The sequence below is a fragment of the Pipistrellus hanaki genome, assembly GCF_964339955.1.
Source record: "Pipistrellus hanaki genome assembly, chromosome: 9".
In the NCBI taxonomy this organism is placed as follows: Eukaryota; Metazoa; Chordata; class Mammalia; order Chiroptera; family Vespertilionidae; genus Pipistrellus; species Pipistrellus hanaki.
The window spans coordinates 27,780,479-27,808,279 of record NC_140511.1 but is presented as its reverse complement, the minus strand read 5'-3'; the positions used below and the strand labels follow the sequence as shown (position 1 = coordinate 27,808,279).

The 27,801-nt window shown below is 43.7% G+C and overlaps 1 protein-coding gene across 6 annotated transcripts in view; it reads left to right on the top strand.

Annotated features, from left to right (window-relative positions):
• Nucleotides 1-27,801, top strand: part of FAT3 (FAT atypical cadherin 3) — a 644,128-nt gene that overhangs the window by 551,348 nt on the left and 64,979 nt on the right. For 5 of the 6 annotated variants that reach the window (XM_084895365.1, XM_084895366.1, XM_084895364.1 and 2 more), the window contains 4 exons: nt 1,045-5,118; nt 9,028-9,224; nt 10,246-10,399; nt 12,864-13,097. In XM_084895365.1, the coding sequence (XP_084751491.1) occupies nt 1,045-5,118; nt 9,028-9,224; nt 10,246-10,399; nt 12,864-13,097 (4,659 nt within the window). The remainder of the gene's footprint in view (nt 1-1,044; nt 5,119-9,027; nt 9,225-10,245; nt 10,400-12,863; nt 13,098-27,801) is intronic. The other variant, XM_084895368.1, reaches the window with a different exon arrangement.

Genomic DNA, 27,801 nt, shown 5'->3' with positions numbered 1-27,801 from the left:
TCTTCAGTTTGGATGCTGGTTCCGATGATCAACAGTTTCCTACTTCGCCAGAAACTTCTGAAATACTTGGCGACTAGGATGGTTACAGATTGGAGCAACTGCCTCATCATTATTTGTCTAGTTTGATGTCTGTGTGTGCAAGTGTGTGTTTGGGGATATGGGAAAATAAGAATTGGTTAGTCAGAAAAAATCCCCATGACTTACAAAGCCAACAGTGACTTAGGAAGAATTCTTCCTGCCTGAGCAAACCCCCCCACCCCCCCACCAAAGTAGTATTTCAGATGAATGAGGTTTTGATAGCATGGAATGATACCAATTTCATGTAATAAAGCTTACCTTTAGGATAATCTGAAACCAAATGACTGTGTGGTAGTGTTCTAAAACAATTTCTACAGCCCTCCTCCCCGGAACATGAAACATAGAATATGGTTTAGGTCAGTGGTCGGCAAACTCATTAGTCAACAGAGCCAAATATTAACAGTACAAGGATTGAAATTTCTTTTGAGAGCTGAAAACCCACTTCTGCGCATGGGCCACGAAGTTTCAATGGCACTGTATGTGCCTGCCCACATGTGGTATTTTGTGGGAGAGCCACAGTAAAGGGGCCAAAGAGCCATATGTGGCTCACGAGCTGCAGTTTGCTGACCACTAGTTTAGGTGAAAATACCTTTCACTAGTGGCATTAGCTTGTGCCAGCCCAGTCTTCTCACATGGCTGAGAATAAGAAAGTTTAAACAGAAAAGTCTCTCCCACAAGCTTTTATTCACCAGGTTTAATGTAGTACACAGTGCTATGTTGTTGTTGTTGTAAACCTGGATTAAGAAGCTAGTGATCGGAAATTCACAATTTTATCTGAAAACTCATTTCAGTTGCTTTTGAATACTAAAAGAGAAGTCTCTTGTTTTATTTCAGAATGAGGTGGGATGAATATGAAAAGTTGCTTTTTGCTTGCCATGTTGCAGTCAAGTAGCCTTTAGATGAAAAGTTAATGTTCAAAACATGATCCAATTGTAACTCATTTCCATGTTGATTTCCATACTGTAGGGAACACTGGGAACACATTTAAGATTGAACCAGTCCTGGGCATCATCACCATTTCCAAAGAACCAGACATGACGACTATGGGTCAGTTTGTCTTGTCAATCAAAGTCACAGACCAGGGTTCCCCACCCATGTCTGCCACCGCAATTGTGCGCATTTCTGTCACCATGTCTGATAATTCTCACCCCAAGTTCCTTCACAAAGACTACCAAGCAGAAGTAAATGAAAATGTAGATATTGGAACATCGGTCATTCTGATCTCTGCGATTAGCCAATCTACCCTCATTTATGACGTCAAAGATGGAAACATAGATGGGATCTTTACCATAAATCCATACTCTGGAGTCATCACTACCCGGAAGGCACTGGATTATGAGCGAACTTCCACTTACCAACTCACTGTACAGGCCACGAACATGGCAGGGATGGCTTCCAATGTCTCCGTCAATATTCAGATTGTTGATGAAAATGATAATGCCCCTGTTTTCCTCTTTTCTCAATATTCGGGCAGCCTGAGTGAGGCTGCCCCAGTTAATAGCATTGTCAGGAGCCTAGATAACAGCCCCCTGGTCATTCGGGCCACCGATGCCGACAGCAACCGGAACGCTCTGCTTGTGTATCAGATCGTTGAGTCCACAGCCAAGAAGTTCTTCACGGTGGACTCCAGCACAGGGGCCATCCGAACGATTGCCACCCTGGACCACGAAACCATCTCCCGATTTCATTTCCACGTGCACGTGAGAGACAGCGGCAGCCCCCAGCTGACTGCAGAGAGTCCCGTTGAGGTCAGCATAGAGGTGACCGACGTGAATGATAATCCGCCTGTTTTCACCCAGGCTGTGTTTGAGACTGTCCTGCTGCTACCTACCTACGTCGGAGTGGAGGTTCTGAAAGTCAGTGCCACAGATCCCGACTCCGAGGTGCCCCCTGAACTGACCTACAGCCTACTGGAAGGCAGCGTGGATCACTTTGCAATGGACTCAAATACCGGGGTGCTCTCCATAAAAGACAACAACCTCTCCAAAGACCACTACGCGCTGATCGTGAAAGTTTCAGACGGGAAGTTCTACAGCACGTCCATGGTCACCATCTCGGTGAAAGACGCCATGGACAGCGGCCTCCACTTCACACAAAGCTTTTACTCCACCTCAATCTCAGAGAACAACACTAACATAACCAAAGTTGCTATTGTCAATGCCATTGGAAATCGCCTTAACGAGCCCTTAAAATATAGCATTCTAAACCCAGGAAATAAGTTCAAGATAAAATCTACCTCAGGAGTCATCCAGACCACCGGAGTCCCCTTCGACCGTGAGGAACAGGAGTTCTACGAGCTGGTGGTAGAAGCCAGCCGTGAGATGGACCATTTGCGCGTGGCCAGGGTGGTGGTCAGAGTCAGCATCGAAGACATCAACGACAATTCTCCAGTCTTCGTGGGCCTCCCTTACTATGCTGCTGTGCAAGTGGATGCTGAGCCAGGGACTCCGATTTACCGGGTGACGGCCATCGACAAAGATAAAGGTGCAAATGGAGAAGTGACCTATGTCCTACAGGATGACTATGGCCACTTTGAAATTAACCCTGTTTCAGGGAATGTTATTTTAAAAGAAGCATTCAACTCTGACTTGTCCAACATCGAGTACGGTGTCACCATCCTAGCCAAAGATGGTGGAAAACCTTCTTTGTCCACATTCGTAGAACTTCCCATCACTATTGTCAACAAAGCCATGCCTGTGTTTGATAAGCCCTTCTATACAGCATCCGTCAACGAAGACATCGGAATGGATACCCCTATCCTGAGCATCAATGCCACCAGTCCAGAAGGCCAAGGCATCATATATATCATTATCGATGGGGATCTTTATAAACAATTTAACATAGACTTTGACACCGGGGTCCTGAAAGTCGTTAGCCCTTTGGATTATGAAGTTACACCTGTTTACAAGTTGACGGTAAGAGCCAGCGATGCCCTTACCGGTGCCAGGGCTGAAGTCACCGTTGACTTGTTCGTTAATGATGTAAATGACAACCCCCCTGTTTTTGACCAGCTTGCATACAACACAACACTGACAGAAGCGTCTCTCATTGGGACGCCTGTGTTGCAAGTTGTTTCCACTGACGTGGACTCGGAAAACAATAAGATGGTTCACTATCAGATTGTCCAGGACACGTACAACAGCACCGATTATTTCCACATAGACAGCGCCAGTGGCTTAATCCTGACGGCGAGGATGCTGGACCATGAGTCCGTGCAGCACTGCACTTTGAAAGTCAGAGCAACCGACAGTGGCTTCCCGTCGCTGAGCAGTGAGGTCCTGGTTCACATCTACATCTCAGACATCAACGACAACCCTCCGGTGTTTAACCAGCTCATCTATGAGTCCTACGTGAGTGAATTAGCCCCCCGGGGCCATTTTGTGACCTGTGTGCAAGCCTCCGATGCCGACAGCTCCGACTTCGACCGCTTGGAATATAACATTTTGTCTGGGAACGACCGGACGAGCTTTCTGATGGACAGCAAGCGCGGGGTCATCACCCTGTCCAACCACCGCAAACAGCGGATGGAGCCTCTGTACAGCCTGAATGTGTCTGTCTCCGACGGGTTGTTCACTAGCACCGCCCAGGTGCATATTAGGGTGCTGGGGGCTAACCTGTACAGCCCCACCTTTTCACAAAGCACTTATGTAGCTGAGGTGCGAGAGAACGCGGCTGCCGGGACAAAGGTGATTCATGTTCGAGCCACAGATGGGGACCCGGGGACCTACGGGCAGATCAGCTACGCCATCGTCAATGACTTTGCGAAGGACCGATTCCTCATAGACAGCAACGGGCAAGTCATCACCACAGAAAGGCTCGACCGGGAAAACCCTCTGGAAGGCGACATCAGTATTTTCTTGAGGGCCCTGGATGGTGGGGGGAGAACGACCTTCTGCACCGTGAGGGTGATTGTCGTGGACGAAAATGACAACGCTCCCCAGTTCATGACGGTGGAATACAGGGCCAGCGTCAGGGCAGACGTGGGCCGGGGCCACTTGGTCACGCAGGTGCAGGCCGTGGATCCAGATGATGGAGCCAACTCCAGGATCACTTACTCCCTGTACAGCGAGGCCTCGGTCTCCGTGGCCGACCTGCTGGAGATCGACCCCGACAACGGTTGGATGGTCACCAAGGGCAGCTTTAACCAGCTGCGAAACACCGTGCTGTCCTTCTTTGTCAAAGCCGTCGATGGGGGCATCCCGGTAAAGCACTCCCTCATCCCCGTCTACATCCACGTCTTGCCCCCTGAAACATTCTTGCCGTCCTTCACCCAGTCCCAGTATTCCTTCACCGTGGCAGAAGACACAGCCATCGGGAGCACGGTGGACACCCTAAGGATTTTGCCGAGCCAGAACGTCCAGTTCAGCACAGTTAACGGGGAACGTCTGGAAAATAACAAAGGGGGTGTTTTCGTCATAGAACGGGACACAGGCACCATCAAGCTGGACAAACGCCTGGACCACGAAGTCAGCCCAGCATTCCACTTTAAAGTAGCAGCCACTATACCCCTGGACAAGGTAGACATCGTGTTTACTGCGGACGTGGACATCAAGGTGTTGGATTTGAATGACAACAAGCCCGTCTTTGAGACGTCCAGCTATGAGACCACAATCATGGAAGGAATGCCTGTCGGCACCAAGCTCACCCAGGTGAGAGCCATCGATATGGATTGGGGAGCTAACGGGCAGGTCACGTACTCCCTGCACTCCGATTCCCAGCCCGAAAAGGTAATGGAAGCGTTCAATATTGACAGCAACACCGGCTGGATCAGTACCTTGAAGGACCTGGATCACGAGACAGACCCCTCCTTCACCTTCTCCGTGGTGGCGTCCGACCTTGGGGAGGCCTTCTCCCTTTCTGCCACGGCCGTGGTCTCTGTCAGGGTGACAGATATAAACGACAACGCACCCGTCTTTGCCCATGAGGTGTACCAAGGGAACGTGAAGGAGAGCGACCCTCCGGGCGAGGTGGTGGCCGTCCTCAGCACGTGGGACAGAGACACTTCCGACATCAATCGCCAAGTGAGCTACCACATTACAGGTCAGTCTACCTCCCTTGGTTTTCACTATGGGCTCCGCCTTCTAGAGATGGAAGGGGGCAGGCAGTGAGGGTAAGAGGGAAGAGGGAAGGCAAGATGAAGGATTGAGAGTACTGATGCTCTGGGTCCGAGGAAGAGATCTGAGTAGATGCGGTTGTTGGTTGTTCCTCACTCAGCCTTTTTAATTTGGCATTCTTTGGTGTGCCTGCGACTGATTACCCAGATCAGTACCCAGGTCTTGAGTCACTTTTTATCATTGCAAATGGAGTCCAGCCAAACTTCTCAGCTGAAGAAATGAAAATAATAGCTCTTTTTTTGCTGTTACTTTAAAAATATAAAAGAGATATATTTTTAACTGTATTCCTTTTCCCTACATTTTTAAGTGGGGATCAATCAAAATAGCTTGACCCTTGTAAGCTTCACTTACAAGTTTCCTCTGATACTAGAAATGCCTATACGTTCACATTTACAAATTAGAGAGCCAGGTTTGACCTTCTGCTAAAAAAAAATAATAATAATGTTATAACCCTGAGCCAAAGATATTTCTCCTGACAGCTCATTTTTCTTGGATCCCTTTCCTATCTTTCCAAATGGTAAGTAGCAGTTCAATGGGAAAGCCAAGACAGACAAATGAGGTCACCCAGAGGCCACAAAGTATGTCCCCATGGAGAGCCTGAGGATTTCCTGTCAGAGGGAAGAAGGAGTGTCTTGATTAGGGGCAGCTTTCTGGGGGTGATTGGCCTTAAACTCCGAAGAGGAGAGGGTTGGTGATGTGGGAGCAGTCTTTCTAAAACTATTTTGGGTTTTTTAAAAGGAACATTTTGATGTTGTGACATTCAAAGGCAGACCATAAGCAAAGTGCCAAGAGATTTTAAAGAATCCATTCATACTTGTAGTCAGGTGGTTTCCCTTTAGAAAAACTACATTATTCACCGTGAAAAATGAATTAATTAGAATGCCCCCAGGACACGGAATCTGCTTAAGTACGTTGGTGGGAAAGTTAATTAACCACTGCAGAATAAGACCCTTGAGAGGGCATATGTGCCCATGCTAGCGACCACCACACTTCTCCACGTTACTCCTCTTCTTCATGGAACTGTTTGCTCGATGTTTTCTGTTTAAAGCTATTTATGCATTTCATGCTTTTGCTGATGACTTCCTTTTTATTAAAATGTATGTTTCTGCAGTAAAGACATGAGCAATAGTGGTAAAGAGAAATAGGTGAGTAAAAGCATCACTTTGATTTTATTTGCATTCAGTTGCAGATAAAAAGCTTCTTAAGCATTCTAAGGGACACTCTTCTATTTGGAAGAACTGTTACTCAGCTTTAATTATTTATACATTGTCTCTGAATGGAAGACTTAAAGGGGCCATCCTATCAACTTTACCAAGGTAATGAGAACAGAGTAGCTTAAAGCTACTGTGACTGTGAGCAGTGCCAACCACCAACTGATTTTAATGAGATTTAACTTTTGCTCTTGTTGTAGCACAACTTGGCTGTGCTTCCTCAGATTAACAAAGGGCCATTAATCATTTTATTTAACAAAAGGAACAGTGTGAGCCTGCACCAAAAGCATCTGCTAGGTTAACTTGGTGCGTGCTGAATATTCAACCACAGTCACACTGAATCCTAGCCAGTGATGGAGGAAAGTGATCTCCCAGGGACAACCTCGAGCCTCACGGGAGCAGATTTCTCACCCTGGACCCCTGACATCCAGGGCAGATACATCTTTGTCACAGGTGGCAGTTCTGTGCCTTGTAGGATGATTAGTAGTGTTTCTGGCCTCTACCCAATACATTCCAGTACCTTCACCTCATGACCTCTGATGTGACATGCAAAAATGTCTTCAGACATTGACACGGTCCCTGAGGGATGAGGGAGGGAGGCACAGTCACTCTCAGCACAAGCCCACTGCCCTAGAGGAATGTGCACCCTCTCCTTTTCTGCACTGTCTGCCTAGTGTAGTCCATTCGTCCTGTGTTAGCTCCATGCCACTGAGACCCCTGGACTGATCCCACCCCCCACCATCCCTTATAATCTAGCGCGCAGGCTGGCTCTCAAAAATGCTACCCTTCCCACTCCATCCCCCTGGCAGGACCCGGAGCTCTGTGCTGAGCTCTTTCAAAGATTCCTTGTAGGAAGGCAAGTTGGCTCCACCTTTTCAGTGAAGTAGCAGCCAGGATGCAATATGTTTCTTATTCGCTTGTTTACTGTTAGTCTTCCCTACTGGAATGTGAGTTCCACTAGGAGAGATGTGGGTCAGTTTTGTCCACTGCCGTGGCGCCACTGCCTGGAGCTGAGTCTGGTCCAGAGCAGGTGATAAATGCTTGTTAAATGGCTAAACCAGGGAAACAGTGATGATTTAACTGAATTCCAGGCTCCTTGCCAGTTGTCTAGTTCAGTCTTCCTCCATGTTTGAAGTGACATTGTTTTCCTCTTTGGGATTGGAAGGTCAAGTTGTTTTCTTCCCTCCTGTTCCCACCTTCTGCCAGCCACTGTTGTCGCCGTGCAATTCAGTGATGCTGGACGAAGTATTGCTGGGACCACGGTCAGTGTTTCATCGTCATCAAAAGCTGTTCCACTTCACCTCTTCTCCTTTTCTTCCGCTTTCCCCAGCTTTGCTCTGATAGATTGGATCTAATTGTCCTGCTTATCTTTGAACTGCACCTTCAATGACCTCTAATTAGGGCCCTTTAATACTAATGGGTCTTCCTCTGTTATACACACTTCTCTCCCCCAAACCCTAGTCCTTATAGGGAGAGTCCAGCTGTATGATAAATCTTTCATGAAAAGATTCCTTAATAGCAGAAACCCAAAACATGAATTCAAAAAAATATATGTACCACCATGTCCACTGCAGTGTTCTTTATAATAGCCAAGATTTGGAAGCAGCCCAAGTGCTCATCAGGAGATGAGTGAATAAAAAAGCTGTGATGCATTCACACAGTGGAATACTATCCAGCTGTTAAAAAGAAGAAGGAGGAGGAGGAGGAGGAGGAGGAGGAGGAGAGGGAGGAAATCTTATCTTTTGTGACAACATGGATGGACCTGGAGAGTATCGTGCTAAGTGAAATAAGCCAGTCAGAGAAGGACAAGTATCATGATTTCACTTATATGTGAAATCAATGAACAAAATTAACAAACAAAGTAAAAACAGACTCATAGATATGGAGAACAGACTGACAGCTGCCTGAGGAGAGGAGAGGGAGGTTGGGGAGCTGTGTGAAAAAGGTGAAGGGCTTAAGAAAAAATTAAACTCATAGACACAGACAATAGTATGATGATTATTAGAGGGAAGGGGGGCTGGAGAGGTAGGAGAGAGTATAGGGGGATAAATGGTGATGGAAGGAGACTTGACTTTGGGTGGTGAACACATGATACAATGTGCAGATGATGTGTTATAGAATTGTGCACCTGAAACCTACATAATTTTATTAACCAATGTCACCCCCATAAATTACAAAAGGTTCTTCAGTAGAACTGACTGCCTTTCCTTGATTATCAACAGCTAATGAAATTGTCTTGGTAGCAAGAGCTATGGTGTATTACATCCTCTCTTGAGACAAAGTGGAAAGACGGTTGTATCATCCTGAGGAGAGGATTGATTATTCACAGTTTGAATTTGACTGTCCTTAAAGGGGAACTAAACAAGAGTTCACCTTCCAGCTTCTCTAAGAGCATTTTATTCTCTTGAAAGTTATTGTTTTATTTCCCACACAAGCCAAGCATATAAATATCAGGCTTTCTTGCACAAGAATCAAAAGGAAGTGAGAATCGATTGTTGTACAGTATCACGAGTGATATAATTTGTGGGGCACCTAGATGACCCTACACTGGCTTATCACTGTCACTGCACAGCTTCAAAACCTTTTCTTTTCTTTTTTTCTTTTTTTTTTTTTTTTTACTGCAGGAGGGAATCCCCAAGGAAGATTTGCCCTGGGGCTGGTGCAGAGTGAGTGGAAAGTCTATGTGAAGAGACCTCTAGACAGGGAAGAACAAGACGCTTACTTTCTCAATATCACGGCCACCGATGGGCTCTTCGTCACACAGGCCATGGTGGAAGTGACTGTCAGCGACGTGAACGACAATAGCCCAGTGTGTGATCAGGTAAGATGTGTGACTATAGCAGATAGATTGCCCCCTTTTACTCTGCTTCTCTACCATTAAATCAAGACCCATTTCCCTTCTCTGCTTAAGGCCAAGCTAATTTCTGTTCCTACCTGCTTAGTTAGGAGCTCCAATTGGATATCAGAGGCTAGGAGTTGGAGTCTGGGGTGAAATATTATAAACATGGAAAGAATAGAGGAGGTAGCACGAATCAGGTACATAATTTTGCCCACAAAAATAAAACCATGAGTCCTAAAATTAAATAATTTTAAAGGAATCATGAAAGGCCTTAGAGGACTGTTCTATCTAAATCATTGATTTCATAAAAGAGAAATGGAACCCTCGGAAGCATAAATTACTTTTTTTTATAAGTTTACACAGCTGGTTCATGGCCATGTTAGCAATGAACCCAGATCTCCAAGCTCATTAAGAGGTAGCTTTTCTATCACGTACCAAACATGACAGTCCGTGCAAGGTGCCAGTACTTGGATTTGTTTTCTTCTTACTGAAATTAAATCCCTGTTCATATACCTTTCTTTTTTAATCACCATCTGGACCCGGAGACAATATTGGTGTTCTGTAGCTTAGAAAAAAGGCAAATAGACTTAACCTCTCATACTAATGCCAAATGCTATAAGTGGCTTTTTAAAGAGTTGAAGGGTTTCAGGAATTCACTGGTGCTTCACAAAAAAAGGACTGTGATCAATATGAGACCTGCATCATGGTTGCACAGGGGCAGGGATTTTTGTCTGTTTTACTCAACACTGTTCTCCTAGAATCCAAGTAGTACCAGGCCCATAGTAGGGCTCCATCAGAATTTGTTGAATAAGTGAGCATGGAGTGGCAGGGTAAGAGACATACCATGTTTCATCATATATTGTCAGATGGTTCTATGATAAGGGGGAAAAAATAGCTGAAGCTAAATTGTGTGAAGGCATCTAAATTATTTGAATGCATGCTGACTATGGCAGCTGCCCCACAAATACTAATGATTTGGTTATGTTTCTTTACCTTTGACTAGGTTGCATATACAGCATTATTTCCTGAAGACATTCCCTCAAATAAAATCATCCTGAAGGTCAGTGCCCAGGATGCCGATATTGGATCCAATGGAGATATACGATACTCACTCTATGGATCTGGACACAGTGAATTTTTTCTAGATCCAGAAAGTGGTAAGGTGACATTTATTCTTTGGATAAATACCACTGTTTATACAGGAGATAAGTTAAGCTCTCTGATGGTCTCATCCATAGTGCCTAACGAATATACAAGAGCCTTCATCTGATGTCTGGCTATTTTGGGCTCTAAGAAATACTAATGGCACATGCTCTGGTTGATGTGGCTCAGTGTATTGGGCATCACTCTGTGTATCAGGAGGTTGCAGGTTCAATTCCTGGTCAAGGGCACATGCTTGGGTTTTGGTAGGGGACATGCAGGAGGCAGCCTAGCAATGGTGTGCTCACACATCGATGTTTCTCTGTCTCTCCCTCTCCCTTACGTTACAAAAATTAATAACCTCTTCTTTAAAAAAAATACCTAATTGTGCTTGGAATCTGAAGATGGGTGCTCTGGAGCACACAAACTTTATTTGGCTTATAAACTTGCTCTGACTTACTTACATTTATTAGCATCCAGTAAAGCAGACAGGCCTACTTGCTTCTCCTGTTTCTCATAGTCTTTGAGTTAAAGCATTCGCCCTACAAAGAGTTTAAACAGAATTGCATCAGAAACACAAGTTGCCATGCAAACCAGACAGCAATGCACAGTAAGGGGAGTTTTCCCTGTTGAAATCCCTTCTGGGTCCCTTCCCGATGCTTATTAGCACACTTGTCTGGTTTTTATTAAACATTCCTGTCTCCAAAGTTATGAGCCCTCAGCTTTGCTTACACATTCAGGTAAAATGTATAAAGTGAAAGGTTTTGTACACCACAGCAGATGCCTGCCCTGAAGGCCTGAGCTAATGGAAGAGACATTTTTTATGGAGGTAAATTATTCCATTGTTATGCACTGGATGGTTCATCTACTGGAAGATTGTAAATGAAGAATAATGATGGAACAACTTGCATGTTTCCAGCGTTGTCTTGGTCCTTTTGAATCCCAAAATATTGAGACTCCATGAAGTAGTGGTTCCTCCTTTCTCACTCCCATAGCATTGTTATTCTACTTGGGAGCACTGAGCTACTTGGGAATATACTGCTTGTCCATATGTGCCTGGTGTTTGTGTACCCAATAGCTAACACTTATTGAGTAGAGCTATTCTGCGTAAAAGGACTTATGGCATATTTGTGGTAGAATCCAAGATAAACAAAACAAATCATGTCAAGTGAGGAAGACAGACCAGTAAGTTGTTAATAATAATAATAATAATAATAATAATAATAATAGACAGAATGAAATGAGTGACCCAGGAGAGACATCAGGGGAGATACATCTGGGCTCAGAGGATGAAGTAATATTCTACTGAGAGGAAAGAGGAAACTTTTAAAGAAGAGCTGATATTTGAATGGAGCCAGGATCCTAGTTAGTAAGACAGGACCCTGCAAGGGGCAGCAGGAACAGAGGGCAAAGTCCATCCAGGGAATGCCACGGACAGCACTGCCGCTGGTGAGAGGAGCTGTGGAATGGTTTGTGACCAAAGTGCTGGGGAAATAACTTTCAGCCACATCATGGAGGGTCTTGAATGCCCAACCAAAAAACCGGAAGTTTTGAAATAGGAGTGGGAACTGATTTAACCTATGTTTGAGAACTGGCTGGCGCAAGGAAGCCAAGGGAGGAACTGCTTTATGAGTTGGGCTGGCATGGTCCACGTAATGCCTGCTCATTTTATTTAAGCATAATAATATTTCATGAGTCATACTTGACACCAAATAGCATCTATTCAAGTCCTAATGCTTAACTATTAAATTCTAAATAACAACCACAGAATCTCCCGGGGATTGGGGACCTGACACACAGCACCAGTACAGCTGTTCCAGTGGTTAAAATACATAACCTACTCCATGTTGGTTACTAATAGCCTCTTCTCTGAGCCCCTCAAATATTTCCTCACTGGAACCCTCCCCACCAACCATAGGCCCTTGCACAGTCCAGCTAGCAGGGTTCACCTGGCACAGTAGGGTTCCTCAAGTCCTCTTTGTGCTATAACCAGCCTCTGTTGGGACTGTTGTTTTCCTCTAAAAGATGGGGCAAAAAGATGTTGAGTAAATGGAAGCAGAGAGACTGCTTGCCCCTTCTGTATCTACAGGTTATTGACATGATTGACTACCGGAGAACTCAGACCCTGGCCCATTTTCTGTGCTTTCTCTGGAGATAGCAGAAACCCAGAGACATAGCTGCGGAGGTAGAAGGAGTCACAGAGCTTCTCCATGTAGCCAAAAGGAGGAACCCCCGATGCCAGAGGTTTCACATTACCATTAATTAATTTGAAGGTCCTGCCGTTGGTTTGTTGTTGCATCCAAAATCACAGAATTTTTTGCCTGATGCTTTCAATCATATTTGTTCTATTTTTCAAAATTATGAGACACTTGAGCCCAATATCATTGGTCCTTCCTGTATTGGGATCCTTTATAGTATTGATCCTCTGCTTTTCAGAGAATTTAGACAATTTTTGAAAAGGCAGGCTATTTCTCTTCACAGGCCAGTTAAAAACTTCTTCACCGCTAGACCGGGAGAGGGTCCCTGCGTACAACCTGGTCGCCAGGGCCACCGACGGGGGTGGCAGGTTCTGCCAATCCGACATCCACTTGATCCTAGAAGACGTGAACGATAACCCCCCTGTGTTTTCTTCCGACCACTACCACGCCTGTGTCTACGAGAACACGGCCACGAAGGCTTTGCTGACCAGAGTTCAAGCCGTGGATCCCGACATTGGTAAGTCAGCTGCACCGATGGGATGTCTCCCTGTCTCCGGATTCAACACATTTTCGGGTGCTTTCTTTCCAATAGTTTCATCCAACCCACTCTGGTTCCTTACCAAGAATGTGTACACTGAACCACATTTCAGCTCTTCCGATACTGTGAGTTTCTTTACCTTTTACCAAAGAATTTTGAATTTGTTTTTCTTTTAATCTTTAGAATTGAAGAAACAGCTTCCTTATTTGCTCATTCCTCCTGAACGTAGTGAAAATGCTGTATCGTGAGGCAGGGAGAATTCATTTCCATCTCTGTAAAAAATTGCATCACATGCTTCAGCTGAGACATGACAATCTCAATTTATGCTAGTGCCCCATAGTGCAAAGACCAATTACGAGATGTGCTGCCTGTCCAGTGCGGACGGTATTAAACTGCCGTTTTCCAGAACATTCTGGTCACATATAAACTGACATTTCCAGGCAGGCTGAGGGTGGGTAAAATAAGAAGAAATTAGAATGAAAGTTGCTAATAAAGTTTATGTTTCAAAACCACTTTACATAATGAGATGGTGAGTTGGAAAAGACTGGAGTTAATTGCCAGGTAGTCCTTCTGAGAATGAATAGGTTACTGAGGTGACTGCATGATGGAATATAAATACTAAGGGGCATATAGACAGCCTCTCAGTTAGCATTTTAATCTCTGTAAATCAGAGGACCGGGGAACGATGGGGTGTGTCTGCTATGCTAAACAGGCCTTTATGTAATTCAGTGTCTTATTGCTTAATTCTGATTTGAAAGAAAAATTACTGGACTAATGGAAAAGTAAATACAGAATAATTAGTTGAAAACAGATATAAAGTCCAGGGTCTTTGCATATGGCCCCTTAGAGAAATTAGTGGCTTCTCTTTTAAATGATTGCTCTTACCTCATTGGCATAATTTTCTAGGCTGAGAACCAGTCCTTTAAAATCTGCATATTATGAAGCTTGATAAAAAATGATAAATAGGAAAAGACTCTTATTGACTTATAATTATTCAAAACCTACACATGTTCTTTTTTTAAAGGAAGATTAAAAAGCATTCTCTGTACTCTCATTAGCAGACTTTTTTGGAGGGAAAGAGGACAGAAATCATTCAAATGAATCTTTTCATTATTTCAATTTGACTCTGACAACGTGTAATTGGGTCATAGATGAAATTTTAAGGTTTAATACATTTTAATTAAAATGAAATTGAATTAAAATTCCAGTTGTAAGAAATTGGAATTTTTTTCCACTCATTTTCTTGATGAAGGAATTGGGGGTGATGCGCTCTATCTATTAGACAGAGACAGAGGGAATCTGATTAGTGCATGTGATGTTTCAGACGGAAAGATGGGGTTATGTTACTGACTCACCATGCGGTGGAGTGAAGAATAAGTGATTAGCCCCGCCCCTTCTCACTTCTGCTGAGTCAGCTGTCCTTGTTGGGAATGGGAGAAGAAAGGATGGCTAGACTCTGGGCCTTACGCAGGGCAGATATGATAAAGTCTTTAAAGGACCAAAACCAGAACAGTGACCTTATCAACTCCTCCCTCTGCTCATTTGCACTAGACGTCAAATAGACGCAGAAGTTGTGAGTGCTGCTGACACGTATATATAAATTGCATTCACCGGGCCATGGTACCCACCTCAGGAAAAGCCTAGCTTAGGATACCAGATAGTGGCTCATTTTTTAGTTTTTATAGAACTTATTAAGCTTTTAAAAATAAAAGAACTAAGCTATTTGAAGAAGAACAAATTAACACTTCCAAAAAAATACAAACGGAGCGCCTGCTCTGCCCCGGGCACCGTGCTAAGGAAGTGGGTGTAAAGGTCTGGGTCAGAAGCCAGTAGCGGTGGCATGATTCTGAGCTGTCATCAAACCGACAGTCTCCAGAATTTCACTGGTGGCTTATGCCATTTTCAGCAGTGGCCAGAGACGAACTCTCACTTTGTTGGGAACACCCATTTTTTAGTTTTTCGTAAGGAACCACAGAGGAGCAGGAGCTACAGAGTGAGGCTACATTCATCTCAGGGTCAAACTGAACCTCTGGCCTGAAGCTAATTTTGCACAGGAATCATTAGGCTGAATCCAGCCCTCGCTTATATTTAGTATGGTTTGTATACAGTGTTCAAAAAGTTCGAATTAGTTGTTAATGAAAGTGAGGAAATTTTTACACGAAATTTTTAAACTTTGGTTTCTGGCATTTCATCAAAACAGCAACAGCACTCAGAAGCCTCAGCAATTCCAGGTGCCCAGCCCCACAGCGGGAGGAGCCAAATCAAAGCTTTCTCCTTTATCCGGCCTTTCTCAGCCTCCCTGCTCCCACCCACTTCACCTGCTTATGATCTCAGAGGCCTATTCTCTCAAGTGACAAGGAAATATCTGGTTTAAAGGAAAAAAAAAAAAAAGAAACTTTTCATTTTGAAATAATTATAGGTTCATAGGAAATTGAAAGAAAAAAAATGTACATCACTTTCCCCCAAAGACAAAATCCTGCATAACTGCAGTAAATGATCAGATTGGGCGTGTGTGTGTGTGTGTGTGTGTGTGTGTGTTTCTGTGTAACTTTATCACCTGTGCAGCTTTGTGTAACCAGCACCACATTCATCCACCACAGGGCTCCAGCTTAGGATACCAGATCATGGCTCATTTTTTTCCCCTAGTTTTTGTAGAACTTATTAAGCTTTTTAAAAATAAAAGAACTAAGCTATCTGGAGAAGAACAAATTAACCCCTTCATAGCCACACCCACCTTCTCCCTGCACTTCCTTTCTAGACTCTAATCCCTGGCAATTGCTAGTCTCCATATCCATGATTTTGTTATTTCAAAAATTGTATTTAAATGGAATCATAGAGTTTGCAACCTTTGGAGATTGGCTTTTTTTTTTTTTTTTTTTTTTTTTCTTTCTTTCGTTCAGCATCATGCTTGAGATCCATCCAGGCTGTTCAGTTGGTTTTGATTCTCCTAAAGAACATTGGCTGCACTTATGTAAATGACAGGGCTGTTTGGTTTATGAAATTTCTTTTGTTAAGCATATTCCTTTATCTGAAAGTAACTGCCTAGGTCAGGAATAAAATAAAACCAGAGGCGGACAAGATAATTTGAATACTCATTTTAGTTCTAAGAAATAGCATGGCAATTGTCTAGATTTTAGCATTAAGTTCTTAGTTTTCCTAAAAAATTGAAATATCTTCAATCCCATAAACTGATGTCATGATAAAACCTAGTATTTATAAAACTCAATCTTCTCACTAAAGGTTAGGAGACATTTGTTCTTTGGGTTAATATCTTACAATTTAGTCTACCAGGTTCCAATTTTTTAGGGTTTTTTACTCAAGCAAATCCTATTTAATAAAAGCCTAATATGCTAAGTGTCTGGTCATCTGGTGACCAGTCAACTGTTCAACCAATCAAAGCATAATATGCTAATGATATGCTAAGGCCACTCAACTGCTCACTATGACAGGTACTGACCACCAGGGGGCAGGTAGTCAACTGGTCAACCAGTCACTATGACATGCACTGACCAATAGAGGGCAGATGCTCTGACTGGTAGGTTAGCTTGCTGCTGGGGTCCAGCTGATTGGGACTGAATAAGATGGGCCAGACAAGCCCTGGAGCCCTCCTGCTATCCCTCCCCAGCCAGATAGTGCACCAGTGGGGTCCCACATCCTTGCCTGCACCCTCTCAACAATGCGGGGCCCTTTGGGGGATGTCAGAGAGCTGGTTTCAGCCTGATCTCACAAACCACTCCCCTCGAGAGGGTGCCATATGCATAGCTCATGGCTGTCAAGCGCTGCTGTAGCTGCATGAGCCTCTCCTGATCTGGACTGATTGGGTGTAAGCCCATGGCAGGCACAGTGAGGTGAGGCCAGGAGAGTGGGAGAAGCAGGTAGGAGCTGCAGGCGACATTGGACTGCGGGTTTCTGCTGGTTCCCCGCAGACCACCCAGAGAGACCCCACTCGTGCACAGATTTGTGCACCGGGCTGCTAGTGGAATATAAAGCAATAAAGTTCAGAGCCAAAATCATGAAAATAAAATGTAAACTTGTACTGGAATATATGCTATAGACCATGCTTTATTGAGAATCCAATTTCCAGATATTTGAAATGCTTTAAGACATGGTTCTCCTCTTATGGATGAGAGACATAAAGCAAAGAAATGTTCCAATGAGCAACTCACTCCTTTCCTGTAAAATGTTTCCTTCAAGGCACAGAACTACTTTCAGGGGCTTCAGAAGAACTTGGAGGCTCATAACACACATTACAGCTATTTTCCATTCAATTTAACAGATATTTAATGAGTGACTACACAGTAGGTGCCACAGAAGGAGCTGCAAGATTTGCACAGATGAGGAACAAGCAGTGACAGGCCTCGGGTCATACACAGTAGAGCAGAGCATGAGTCAGGAACACACATACATTACTAAAAGGCAGAGCTCCCAGGATTTCAATAGGAAGGCATTCAGGAAGATTAAGTCATAAAACTGGGAATGGTAGACTCAACTAAATGGAGAGTATCATGTTTTGCAGGATGAAAGAGGTAAATGAGGTGAGAAAAAAGTCTGGGACTGAGGAAGGTGGTTCATGAAGGGAATCACGTACTTAAAACAAGGTTGAAAATAAATCACTCTGGCTCATGTGCCTCAGTTGTTTGGGCGCCATCCTGTGTATTGAAAGGTTGCTCGTTCAATTTCCAGTCAGGACACATGCCCAGGTTGAATCCCCATGAATTGGGGATTCATCCAGGAGGCAGGCAATTAATGTGTCATTATCACATTGATGTTTCTCTCCCTCTCCCTTCTCTTTCTAAAAATTAATTAAAAATATTTAATGAAAGAAAAGAAAAAATATCATCAAGTCTACATTTTAGAAATGTGAATCTGATAGAAGCCTCTAAAATGCGGGTAAGTAAAGCTTGTAGGAGGGGGTTGAGGAAGACCAAAAGGGCCAAAATTAGAGTGGTGGATTTGGGATTTAAAAGGAAGGAGCAGAATGTTCTCTGTGTCTGAGTCATGGGGCGGTAAAGTACAGCATAGGGAATATAGTCAATAATCTACACTAATAAAAGGGTAATATGCAAATTGTCAGAATGCCCTCACACAGCAACTGAACAGCAAGCTGCATACGGTGAACTGCCAAGTAGTAGGGGGAACTGAGTTAGACAGTCCACCTAACTCCCCTCAGGTCCTGTCTAGCACATGTGTTCCAGGGGCTTGCACACACATGGCCTGGGGTCCTTCCTGCAAGAATCCTCAGAAGCTCAGAGTTCCCCTCTCCAGTTCCACTGGAGGTAATGTGCAAGTCTTGTGTCACTCTCAGCTTAATTTGGGAATACAAAATGACACCCTCCCGATGCACAAGAAAACAAGATCCCTTTGGTTTATTAGGGTCTTACTATCTTATCCCAAATTCCAGAACCCAGCAGCAGATAAAATAATGCACCCAAACCAGGCAAATTTATTATCAGCCCTGGCTATGCATCAGCAGCTCCTTTACTTACTCCTTTAAAGTAAACAGTCAAAAATAAACCAACAGGCAAGAGATCCATCTCCAAAATCTGATTCAGAAAATCTAGCATAGGGCTCTACATATATATTTTTTCTACTTGACTCTGATGCTTTGTCTGTTTTAGGAGTCTTTGCATTTGACACATCATGTTATTATATCTCTTAAAAATCCAGTGTCTTCCAAGCAGGGAGTAAAAACAAACAAACAAACAAACAAACACCACTAGTTGTCAAATGAAATAGCTAATTCCTTTCAGAAAAGGACATCTTAGCGAAACATTTTAGCAGTCAACCATCTTGGGCAGGAATTCTCATGGGAATGGGACAGTCGGTCCATTCCCATGAGTTCACCCATTCACACTGGCCTCATCCATAGATGCCACTGGTTGGTAGTGCCTCCGAGCTGCTCAACTGGATCAATCCTGACCCAACATGCAGCAATGCAAACAATGGCTTTAAGGGAGCGCTGGGGTGGCTGGGGGAATTTCCACCTCCCCCTGGGCATTTTGTACAGAATCCAAGGATCCCCCACCATTGGCTCCCTGCCTTGCCAGGGTGTGACAAGGTTCAGTGGAGTGTGCTTATCAGCTTCGCTGCAGGATATACGCTCTCACTTCACCCTGTGAAGCCTCCTTGACAAGCACAATTATATTGTCCATCACTGCTGGGAGCTCTTTAAATAACTTCCCCCATATTAAAAACCAGCTCCCACCCACATACCCTCTCCAACTTGTTCCTCCCAATCATCCTTCTCTCTCTACGAATGTTTCCATTATTGTATGCCCAGGTTTTAAATTACTAGTAGCTGTAATTGTTTGTAATAGTGCTGATCATTTGCTGATGGCTCTGAAAATAGACAGTTTCAGCTCCTTCGATTGTAAACTTCTAATTCAGCAATACTGGCTGAACCCTGGACCCTTCTCTGCATACACCTTGCAGTTACATCATTCTCACCCTCACATGTGTTCCTATCACCCGAAATGCTCGTTCTGTTGGTCTCTTTTCCACTCCAGTACTCCTGACAGCTCCTGTCTTCCTTTCATGATTCAGTTCAGTTCTTCTCTTCTCTGGGAAACTCCCCTTGGCCACCCCTCTCCAAAAAGCAGCTATAGACATGTTTGTCTCCTGAGAAATGAGAGCCACTTGAGGATGGAAGAATGACCCGTCCTTCTTTGCATCCCCAATACCTGCCATGCGACCAAGTCCTGGGAATCTTTGTTGAATGGACGAATGGATGAATCGATACAATGATCATACTAAGTTAAAACCACGCAGGAAACATTTTGAATATTATTGTTAGGTAGCAGTGCAGCATAGAAGTTCTGTGCATCAATAGAGATGGAGTTTCGAGCACTGAGTTGATGAATTAATTTACTTACTCTTAACTATCCCAGGCCTAGCAAAGCTGAAAGAACTTATACCCGGATGAACTGTCTTTGAGAAATCACAGGAGGTGGTCTCGCTCAGCGTTGAGGCCAGCTTTATGGGTATACAAGAGCGCCTTGCTTAGAAGGGCCCCTGCTTGGTTCATTGCTTGGTTGAACTCCTTAACATCTTTCACACGTTTTTCTGTTGCATGGAACCTCAAAGTGTGTCCCCGATCCTACCCAGCACAGCTGGTGCCAGCCCATCTGGCAAGTTGCCAGGAGGTTTATGGGATCTTCAGGATCTCCCCTGACTCTGCGCCTGGTGCTGCCTTCTGTCTTTTTTTTTTTTTTTTTTTTTTTTTGTCTTTTTTTGTCTTTTTTTGTCTTTTTTTCTTTTGACCATTTAAAGACCCAAGGGACTGCAGACCCCAGAGTTGGTATTTTGCCCATGGGAAAGTGCCAAGGTTAGTCATGACCCAGTGAAAAACTTTTAAAAGGCACTTAAAACAGAAATAGGGAGTCTATTTAAAAGCCATTTCCAACTTGAAAAGTAACTGCAATTCCACGGACTTACTCATGGCAACTTTCTGTTTTATTTCCTGGCATCTGCGGGCATATTTTAAAGATAGAAATGAGCAGTCACTTTGAGTTCTTCCACTGTAATAGGATTTTATTTGCCTCTCACAGACAATGAAAGGAGAATTTTAGGCCAGCCTAAAAATTCTATGGCTTAATTTTAGTGTTAAAAAAAAAACTGTCCAGAAAGTGTATCCCTTGAGATAATTTTATGAGACTTTTCACAGAAATGATTTTCTAAGCAAAGCTAGTGACTTTCTGAGCACAAACTAAAATGAGGAATGTAAATACCAAGAAAAAGAACACTTACACAATATGTAAGTATCTTTTTCTAAAACTATTCCAGTTGGTATGTGTGGTGGGCATTAAATTAGCCTAGAAATTCCTTGAAATTTAGACTTTTCTCCAAAAGTGATATTAAAGAGTTATTTTCCATGTATGTGATGTTTGTAATAGTTATTTTACTTATTACAAACATGATCTTTGTCCATAGAATCTGGAAGGACAGGCAAAAAGGAAAAACAAGTCTGTTCTAACCACTGTTGCCATTTTGATAAGAAGTGCCTTCTGCCTTTTTTTTTTTTAAATATATTTTATTGATTTTTTTTACAGAGAGGAAAGGAGAAGGATAGAGAGTTAGAAACATCGATGAGAGAGAATCATCCATCAGCTGCCTCTTGCACACCTCCTACTGGGGATGTGCCCGCAACCCAGGTACATGCCCTTGACCAGAATCAAACCCGGGACCCTTCAGTCCGCAGGCTGATGCTCTATCCACTGAGCCAAACCGGTTTCGGCTTCTGCCTTTTTTACTTTGCAAAAGTGGCTCATAAACTAGATATTATTTTGGAACCTGCCTTTTTCACTGGCTTGCAACATACAGGGGTGGATAAAAGTAGGTTTATACTTGTTGGTAATAAATAACACAATGCTTAATAAATAATAATAGAAGAGTAAACTCTATCACGTACTCACAACTGTAAACCTTCTTTTGCCCTCCCTTTATTTCCGTGTCATTATATATTCTTTTACACTTTCGTACGATGAGGTAAAGGTATTCTGTGATATGTATGTATTAGGTTTTATTGAACTAGTCCTCATTCTTGGGAAATTGGGTAGTTTGTGTGTTTGTTTTTGTTTTCGTAAATGCAGACATCTATTTAACAGTAGCTTATGATATAGCTGTGAAGGTTTTTATGTACATTTTTAATACTAAATATTCCTGGTTTCTCTGTGTTACATCCTTTTGAGTTTCCTCAATTCTTTAACCATGCTGCGCATGCATATCACCTCCATTCATTGCATTGCCATGCTAGTACTCCTGCTTTGGTCCCCTGGTTGTTTCTTCTGCAGTTCAGCATGCTTTGCTTTCTTAATGTGTACAAGGCTCTGAGCTCAGCACAGGGTACAAAGACAATACGACACAGTCCCTCTGCCCAAAAGGTACCTTAATCGAGTAGGAGCGAAGACATCAATATAACTAATGATCATGCAAAAATAATGGTAAGGAACCAAAGAAAAGGCAGTAACTGGGGAATTAAGGAAACTGTGCCAGAGGAGACCCTGCACGTACGTAGGGTTTTGACAAAGGAAGGAGGGGAAGCAAACCTGAACAGAAGGAAGAGCAGGGGCCAAGGCCTGAGGAGTAAATGTGGGTGATGTCTTCAGGAGAGCATGGAGTAGACAGTACATGACAAAAGTAGAGCAGAAGGTGACCCCAAAAGAGTGGGCTGAGACCAGGCTCAAAGGCCTGAAAGCCATTTCCAGAAGTTTTTGCATGTGACTGTAAGAAGTGAGAAGTCAGGAACCATCATGAGCAGCTGAGCAAGACTGAATCCAGTTTTCAGACTTACCTCTGGTTAAGATTGGCCAGGAGAGGGGAGAGTCTGCAGTAGCTTGTGGTTAGGAGTCTTGCAGCAGTGTAGGTGAGAGGGGATGGGAGCCTTACCTGGGTGTGGAACCTGCCTCAAGTCAGGAGGTAGATTCTGATTCAGATGGGAGCGGGGAGCTGGGAAGACATGCAGGAAGCTATTGATGTAAGCAATCCCTTTTCACATTGCTGAGCTACTAGAGCTAGGAGTGATGTCTTTGGCCTTCACTTCTCTCAGTGCATGCCTCATCTTATTAAATGGGAGGGTCAGAGGAAGATAGAACCCTTGCACTTCTCAAAAGTAATGACTGTCTTTTAAGGATAAGGCTGTAGCAAAGGAATGCAATGGCATATTCAAGAACCAAAGCTTTGTTTATCATTTTTCTTCTTAAAGATAATCCTTAAAGTTTAACTAAGAGCATGCCTTAATTACCATGCCTGCGTCTTCAAAGCTATGAAATCTAAATAGACTTGTGAGATCTTAAGTGCTCATGAATAGGCATTCATGAAGCAGGAGAAAAATGTTGGTTCAAAAACAAGTTATTAGGTTGCCTGGGGCATGGAATCAGGGGACTGGCTGCAATGGACATAAAGAATTTGAAGGATTAAAATGTTCTATATCTCAATGAGGGTTGTGGGTCCATAGGAGTAGTCGTGTTCTAATTCATGAGCTGCACACGTAAAACATGTTCATGTTGTTGTATGTAAATTATGTCCCCTCAATGAAGTTCATATAAAACCAAAATTTTAAGTGTTACTGGAGTCAGTTTATTGCTATTGTTTCAAATTATTTCTTTCCCATATGTATACAGACCGTCCTCACAAAAGAATACACACTTTGTCTGTAGATTCTATTACATATTGAGAATGAAATGTATTTTAGTAAACACTGCCTTTATCATTAGTCAAAGTGTGCATACACTCAGTATTCCATATATATTTAAACCCTTTTCTAAAATCCAGTTTATAGCAATGTTGTATGGCCCACGTTTTGTGTGTGCTGCTTATAGGCCAGATCCTGTGCAGTCACCGGAGGGAATAGCAATGAGTGTCACAGACAGGGCCTTGCCCTGACAGAGTCAACGCAGCTGCCAACATAAGACCTCAAAGTAAGCTCTTGTTGGATTTCTTCATTTAGGGAGCTTGATCTTTGGAGGAGGGGAGAAAACATTATTTAAAGATCAAGTTGGAAAAAAAAAATCTCAGTGCACTTGCTGTGTTGCCCACTCCTGCCATTTGGTTTTGGTGCTGACTTTAACACCTTTAAATCTCAAACATGAAGCGGAGTTATTCTGACACCGGAGTAGATCCTTGGGGATGATCCTTGCCGTGGGTGTTATTCCTCCCTGGGGTGTGAGAGCCTTGCTATGAGCTGTATGCGTGAACTGTGAACATTTAACTGACTGGTATGAATCTGCTGTGTTGAGTTTGTTACTTTTCATGAAAATCCAATAGCTCATCATGAACAAGGGGTGTATGGACTATTTCTTTGCCGATATGGCCCACCTTTGCTCAGGTCTAGCAACTTAATTGGGCGGTTTCGAGAGAAGGGTAGTCCTTTGGAAATAAAAACCAGAACCATTAGTTTAACTTGGAAATGAACCACAGTGCTGGAAGATCCTCTTAGACCAGTGGTCGGGAAACTGCGGCTTGCGAGCCACATGCGACTCGTGACCCGTGGTTTGCCGCTCTGTTGACTAATGAGTTTGCCAACCACTGCCTTAGGGGAAAACACTTTAAAAAAAAACGAAACATTTTAATAATGTACTACTGTCTTTAACCTGCAGTCAAAACTTCTGGGTAAGGGTATTGCCTTACGCAGTAGTCGGCAAACTAGTTAGGCAACAGAGCGGCAAACTGCGGCTCCTAAGCTGCATGTGGCTCAAGAGCTGCAGTTTGCCGACCACTGTCTTAGACATCACCTGACCTCGGTTCTGTCATTTTAAAAATGAAGAGAACTGAGACCCAGTGAACTGAAGTGACTTGTCCAGATTTTCTTGTGTAGTTTCGGCAGATCATGGGCTAGCAGCAAGGTCTCCTGTCTTCCAGGACTGAATCACATTGGCCGTCCCATGTGCCAAAACACCCATCTTCCCATGTGGCCAAGTTGAGAGGAACTTCACCTCCGTTTGGAAACCTTTCAAGGGAAGGAATATACGTGCCCTTGGCAATCCACTCCAGGATTTCACAGCCTTTCCTACTAGGAATTTTTATGTGCTATTTTTGTCCTCCAGCCTCACGCTATAGAATGCCACTACCTATTACTTTCTTTGAGCAAATAGGGATTTTAATCCCTCTCCTTTTACTTGATGTTAATCCTCTGAAGGCCTGCTCCATTTGCCACAGCTAACGCGCAGAAACTTCACTTGCAATGAAAGTCATACTTCTCTTGGTAGCCTGGCATTTCAGCATTTTAAGAAGCTAAGTAGCTCCGTCCTCATTAAATTAGGCCCAAAGTGGAGAACAGAATTACATACTTAAAAACACAGATGCAAAATGATGGATTAATGTTAGACCTCGATGTAACACATGGTGACATGTGGTAAGAGCATCGGACCAATTAGTGAGCGAGTCTTCTGCTCGGGTTCATCTTTCTGCTGGGTATGTATGTAGCAGAGGGATGGTGATTTGAAGGGTGGCATTTATCAAACGCCTTTGGATAGGAAGTCTCTGCTTTAGTGACATGACCTGCATTCATTTAACAAGGACAGCACCCATTGCCTGGAACCGCAGCCCAGAAAGTGCTGCACCAAAAGTGCAGCCTCCAAATTGGCATTTACACGTCTGACTTTATTTCTAGAAATCATTAAAAGCCATCACAATTGTGTCTCGATTGGAGTTCATATGTTTCAAAAATATAGATCCTGCTCTTTCCTTGTGAGCCACCAAATCGTAAGTGATGCCATTAGCGGGTTCATTGGTTTGGGATCCCCCACACACAAACACCTCCCACCTTTTGTGGTCTTCCTTCCGTATCAGTCTGATTGGTAACAGAAAGGAGAGGTAACCAATAAATCACCCAGTTCCTCCTGGTGTGAATGCCCAAGATAGTGTCAAAAGCAAAACGTATGGGGAGGTGGGGGGGAGTTTAGGTCAGCAACTTGGGGGGGAGGGGATGGTTTTTCTGCGTGGTAAAGCAGAAAAATCCTGTCATCGACTTTAAATGCACAGGATCTGCCCGGCGGGGAGCCATGGTCTTTGTGTGGCTGATTAATGTCAGCCTTGTAAGCACAGTGCCCCAGCATCAGGGCTGGCCTGCTGAGCAGACACAGGAGAACACAGCATCTCCTGCTTGGGGATCTGAATGGAGGATTGAAATGGGGCTAACGAGAAAGCTGAAGGCCGGGAACATGGGAGATATGTTTGAGATTTCAGCTATCTGTCCCAGTGAAGGGGACACAGGCAGCTGTTTAAAAAAGCACCTTCCCTTCAGGCCTTGCTGCCACAGGGAGCAGCACCATGCAAATCCAGCCCCTGTCTCTCCCAACTCAGCTGCTCCCAGCGCAGGGAACCCAAAAGGGCCTGCTTCCTAAATTATCTTCAGGCCTGAAGAGGAAGTGTGTCCAAGAGCAGAACTTACCTTCTTAAAGGGATTGAGCAGGGAGCTTTGGGAAAATGGAACTTTGGGCCCGGTGCTCACCTAAAAATGCTAGTGGCGCCAGGCAAACCCATATGCCTTGGTTTAGGCATCAAGGGAATGCACTTTGTCAGCAAGTGCTCAGAGGAAGGCCCCTGTGTGAATCTCCTGCCCCATCTTACTGCTGGGAAAGCATGGTCTTCCATGAGTTGGGGGTGCAAGTCAAATCCACAGGGAATGTGTGTGATTTAAAAACCTGAAAACTGTGTGATGCGTTTATGTCCATTGCTCAGATGTTGCCATAAATTCATTCTTGGGACTTTGAGGGGTGTCCTGTGACACCCAGGCAGTATTGCTGTTTTTCAGGTGCAAGCTTGCTCACCTCCACAACCCTCTGTGCATTTCCCCTAGCAATTTATGCTGAAAAAGTAAATCTTCCAGACACTCTAAAAATAGCCCAAAACCATCCCAAAAACCTCTGCTCTCAGTTCTGATTTCTAGAGGCAGCAAGAGAAGGGAAAAGCCTTTTTTTTTTTTTTTTAATCTCACCACCAATAAAAACAGAGGTTGATGTTTATATATTATACGGTGGTTGTTTTGAGAAATAAATTAAAGTAAATGATGAAACTTTAGAAAAAAATGGACTCTCTGGAATGGAACCAAGAACAAGCTCTTAGTGTTGACCTTTTGGTTAAAGCCACATAATGCAATTTATGTCATCCCCTCTAGATATATTATTTTATTGGTTTGCTGGGAATTTTGGCTTAAGGGAAATTGTACAGTGGAGGAGTTACTGCCAAATGTCTGTCCCCGTGGTGAGGTGTTACCATAGAAAACAGCACTGGCTCAGGCCCTCTAAGTGCTTCTATTCTGATTCACAAAAGACACTTTCAGATGTTGTCATAACGGAAGTCGTGACTGCTGACTGTCCTCATTAGGAGCACTTAGGAACAAAGTGGTGCTTTTTCAGCCTACACAGCTTTTAAAATTTTATTCTTATAAATCTTAACGACTGGTGAATTTGAGGTTTATAAACCTTTTTGCAGTGAGGAGATCCTCGGATGAAAGCAGCTAAACCGGTTTTCAGAACCAGAAGTCAACCCACTCATCAGTCACTAACTTGCTGGTTGTTGATGGATATTTCCTGGTTGATATGTTTCAGCTTTTGTATATCTATACTAATAAAAGGGTAATATGCCAATTAGACTGGACGTCATTCAGGACATCATTCTGGACATCCTTCCAGACGAAGCCCTGGCTGGAGGGAAGCCTGGGTCTTGGGTGCCAGAGGGAAGCCAGTGTCCGCAGTCAGGACAAGGAAGGCCTACACTTGCACAAATTTCATGCATCAGGCCTCTAGTATTGAGATAAAATTGTATTTTGGCAACTAAGTGCATTTGTTTACATCATAGAGCTGGAGATCACCCTCTGACTAGATCTCCCCCCCTTCTTCGATGGGGCGCCCCGGGCTCACTGGCCATTAGGTTTCCTTTACATTCCCTGATGACCTCATCCATTCTCCTGGCTCAGTGGGCCATCTGAATGCTGAAGACCCTCCAACTTATAGCGCCAGCTTGAACCTGTCTATCTCCAGCCCCCTGCACTAACTTCCTACTTGAATCTCTAGTTAAATATGAAATGCCCATCCCAAATTTAATTTGTCCAAAATGCGGTTCCAGATCCATCCAAATCCTCATCCTCTTTCATCCTCTCCATCCAGACTGATGGTAACTCTCTTTTCATTTGCTCAGGCCAAAACCTAAGAGTCATTCTGGAATCTTTTTTTTCTCCCGCATCCCT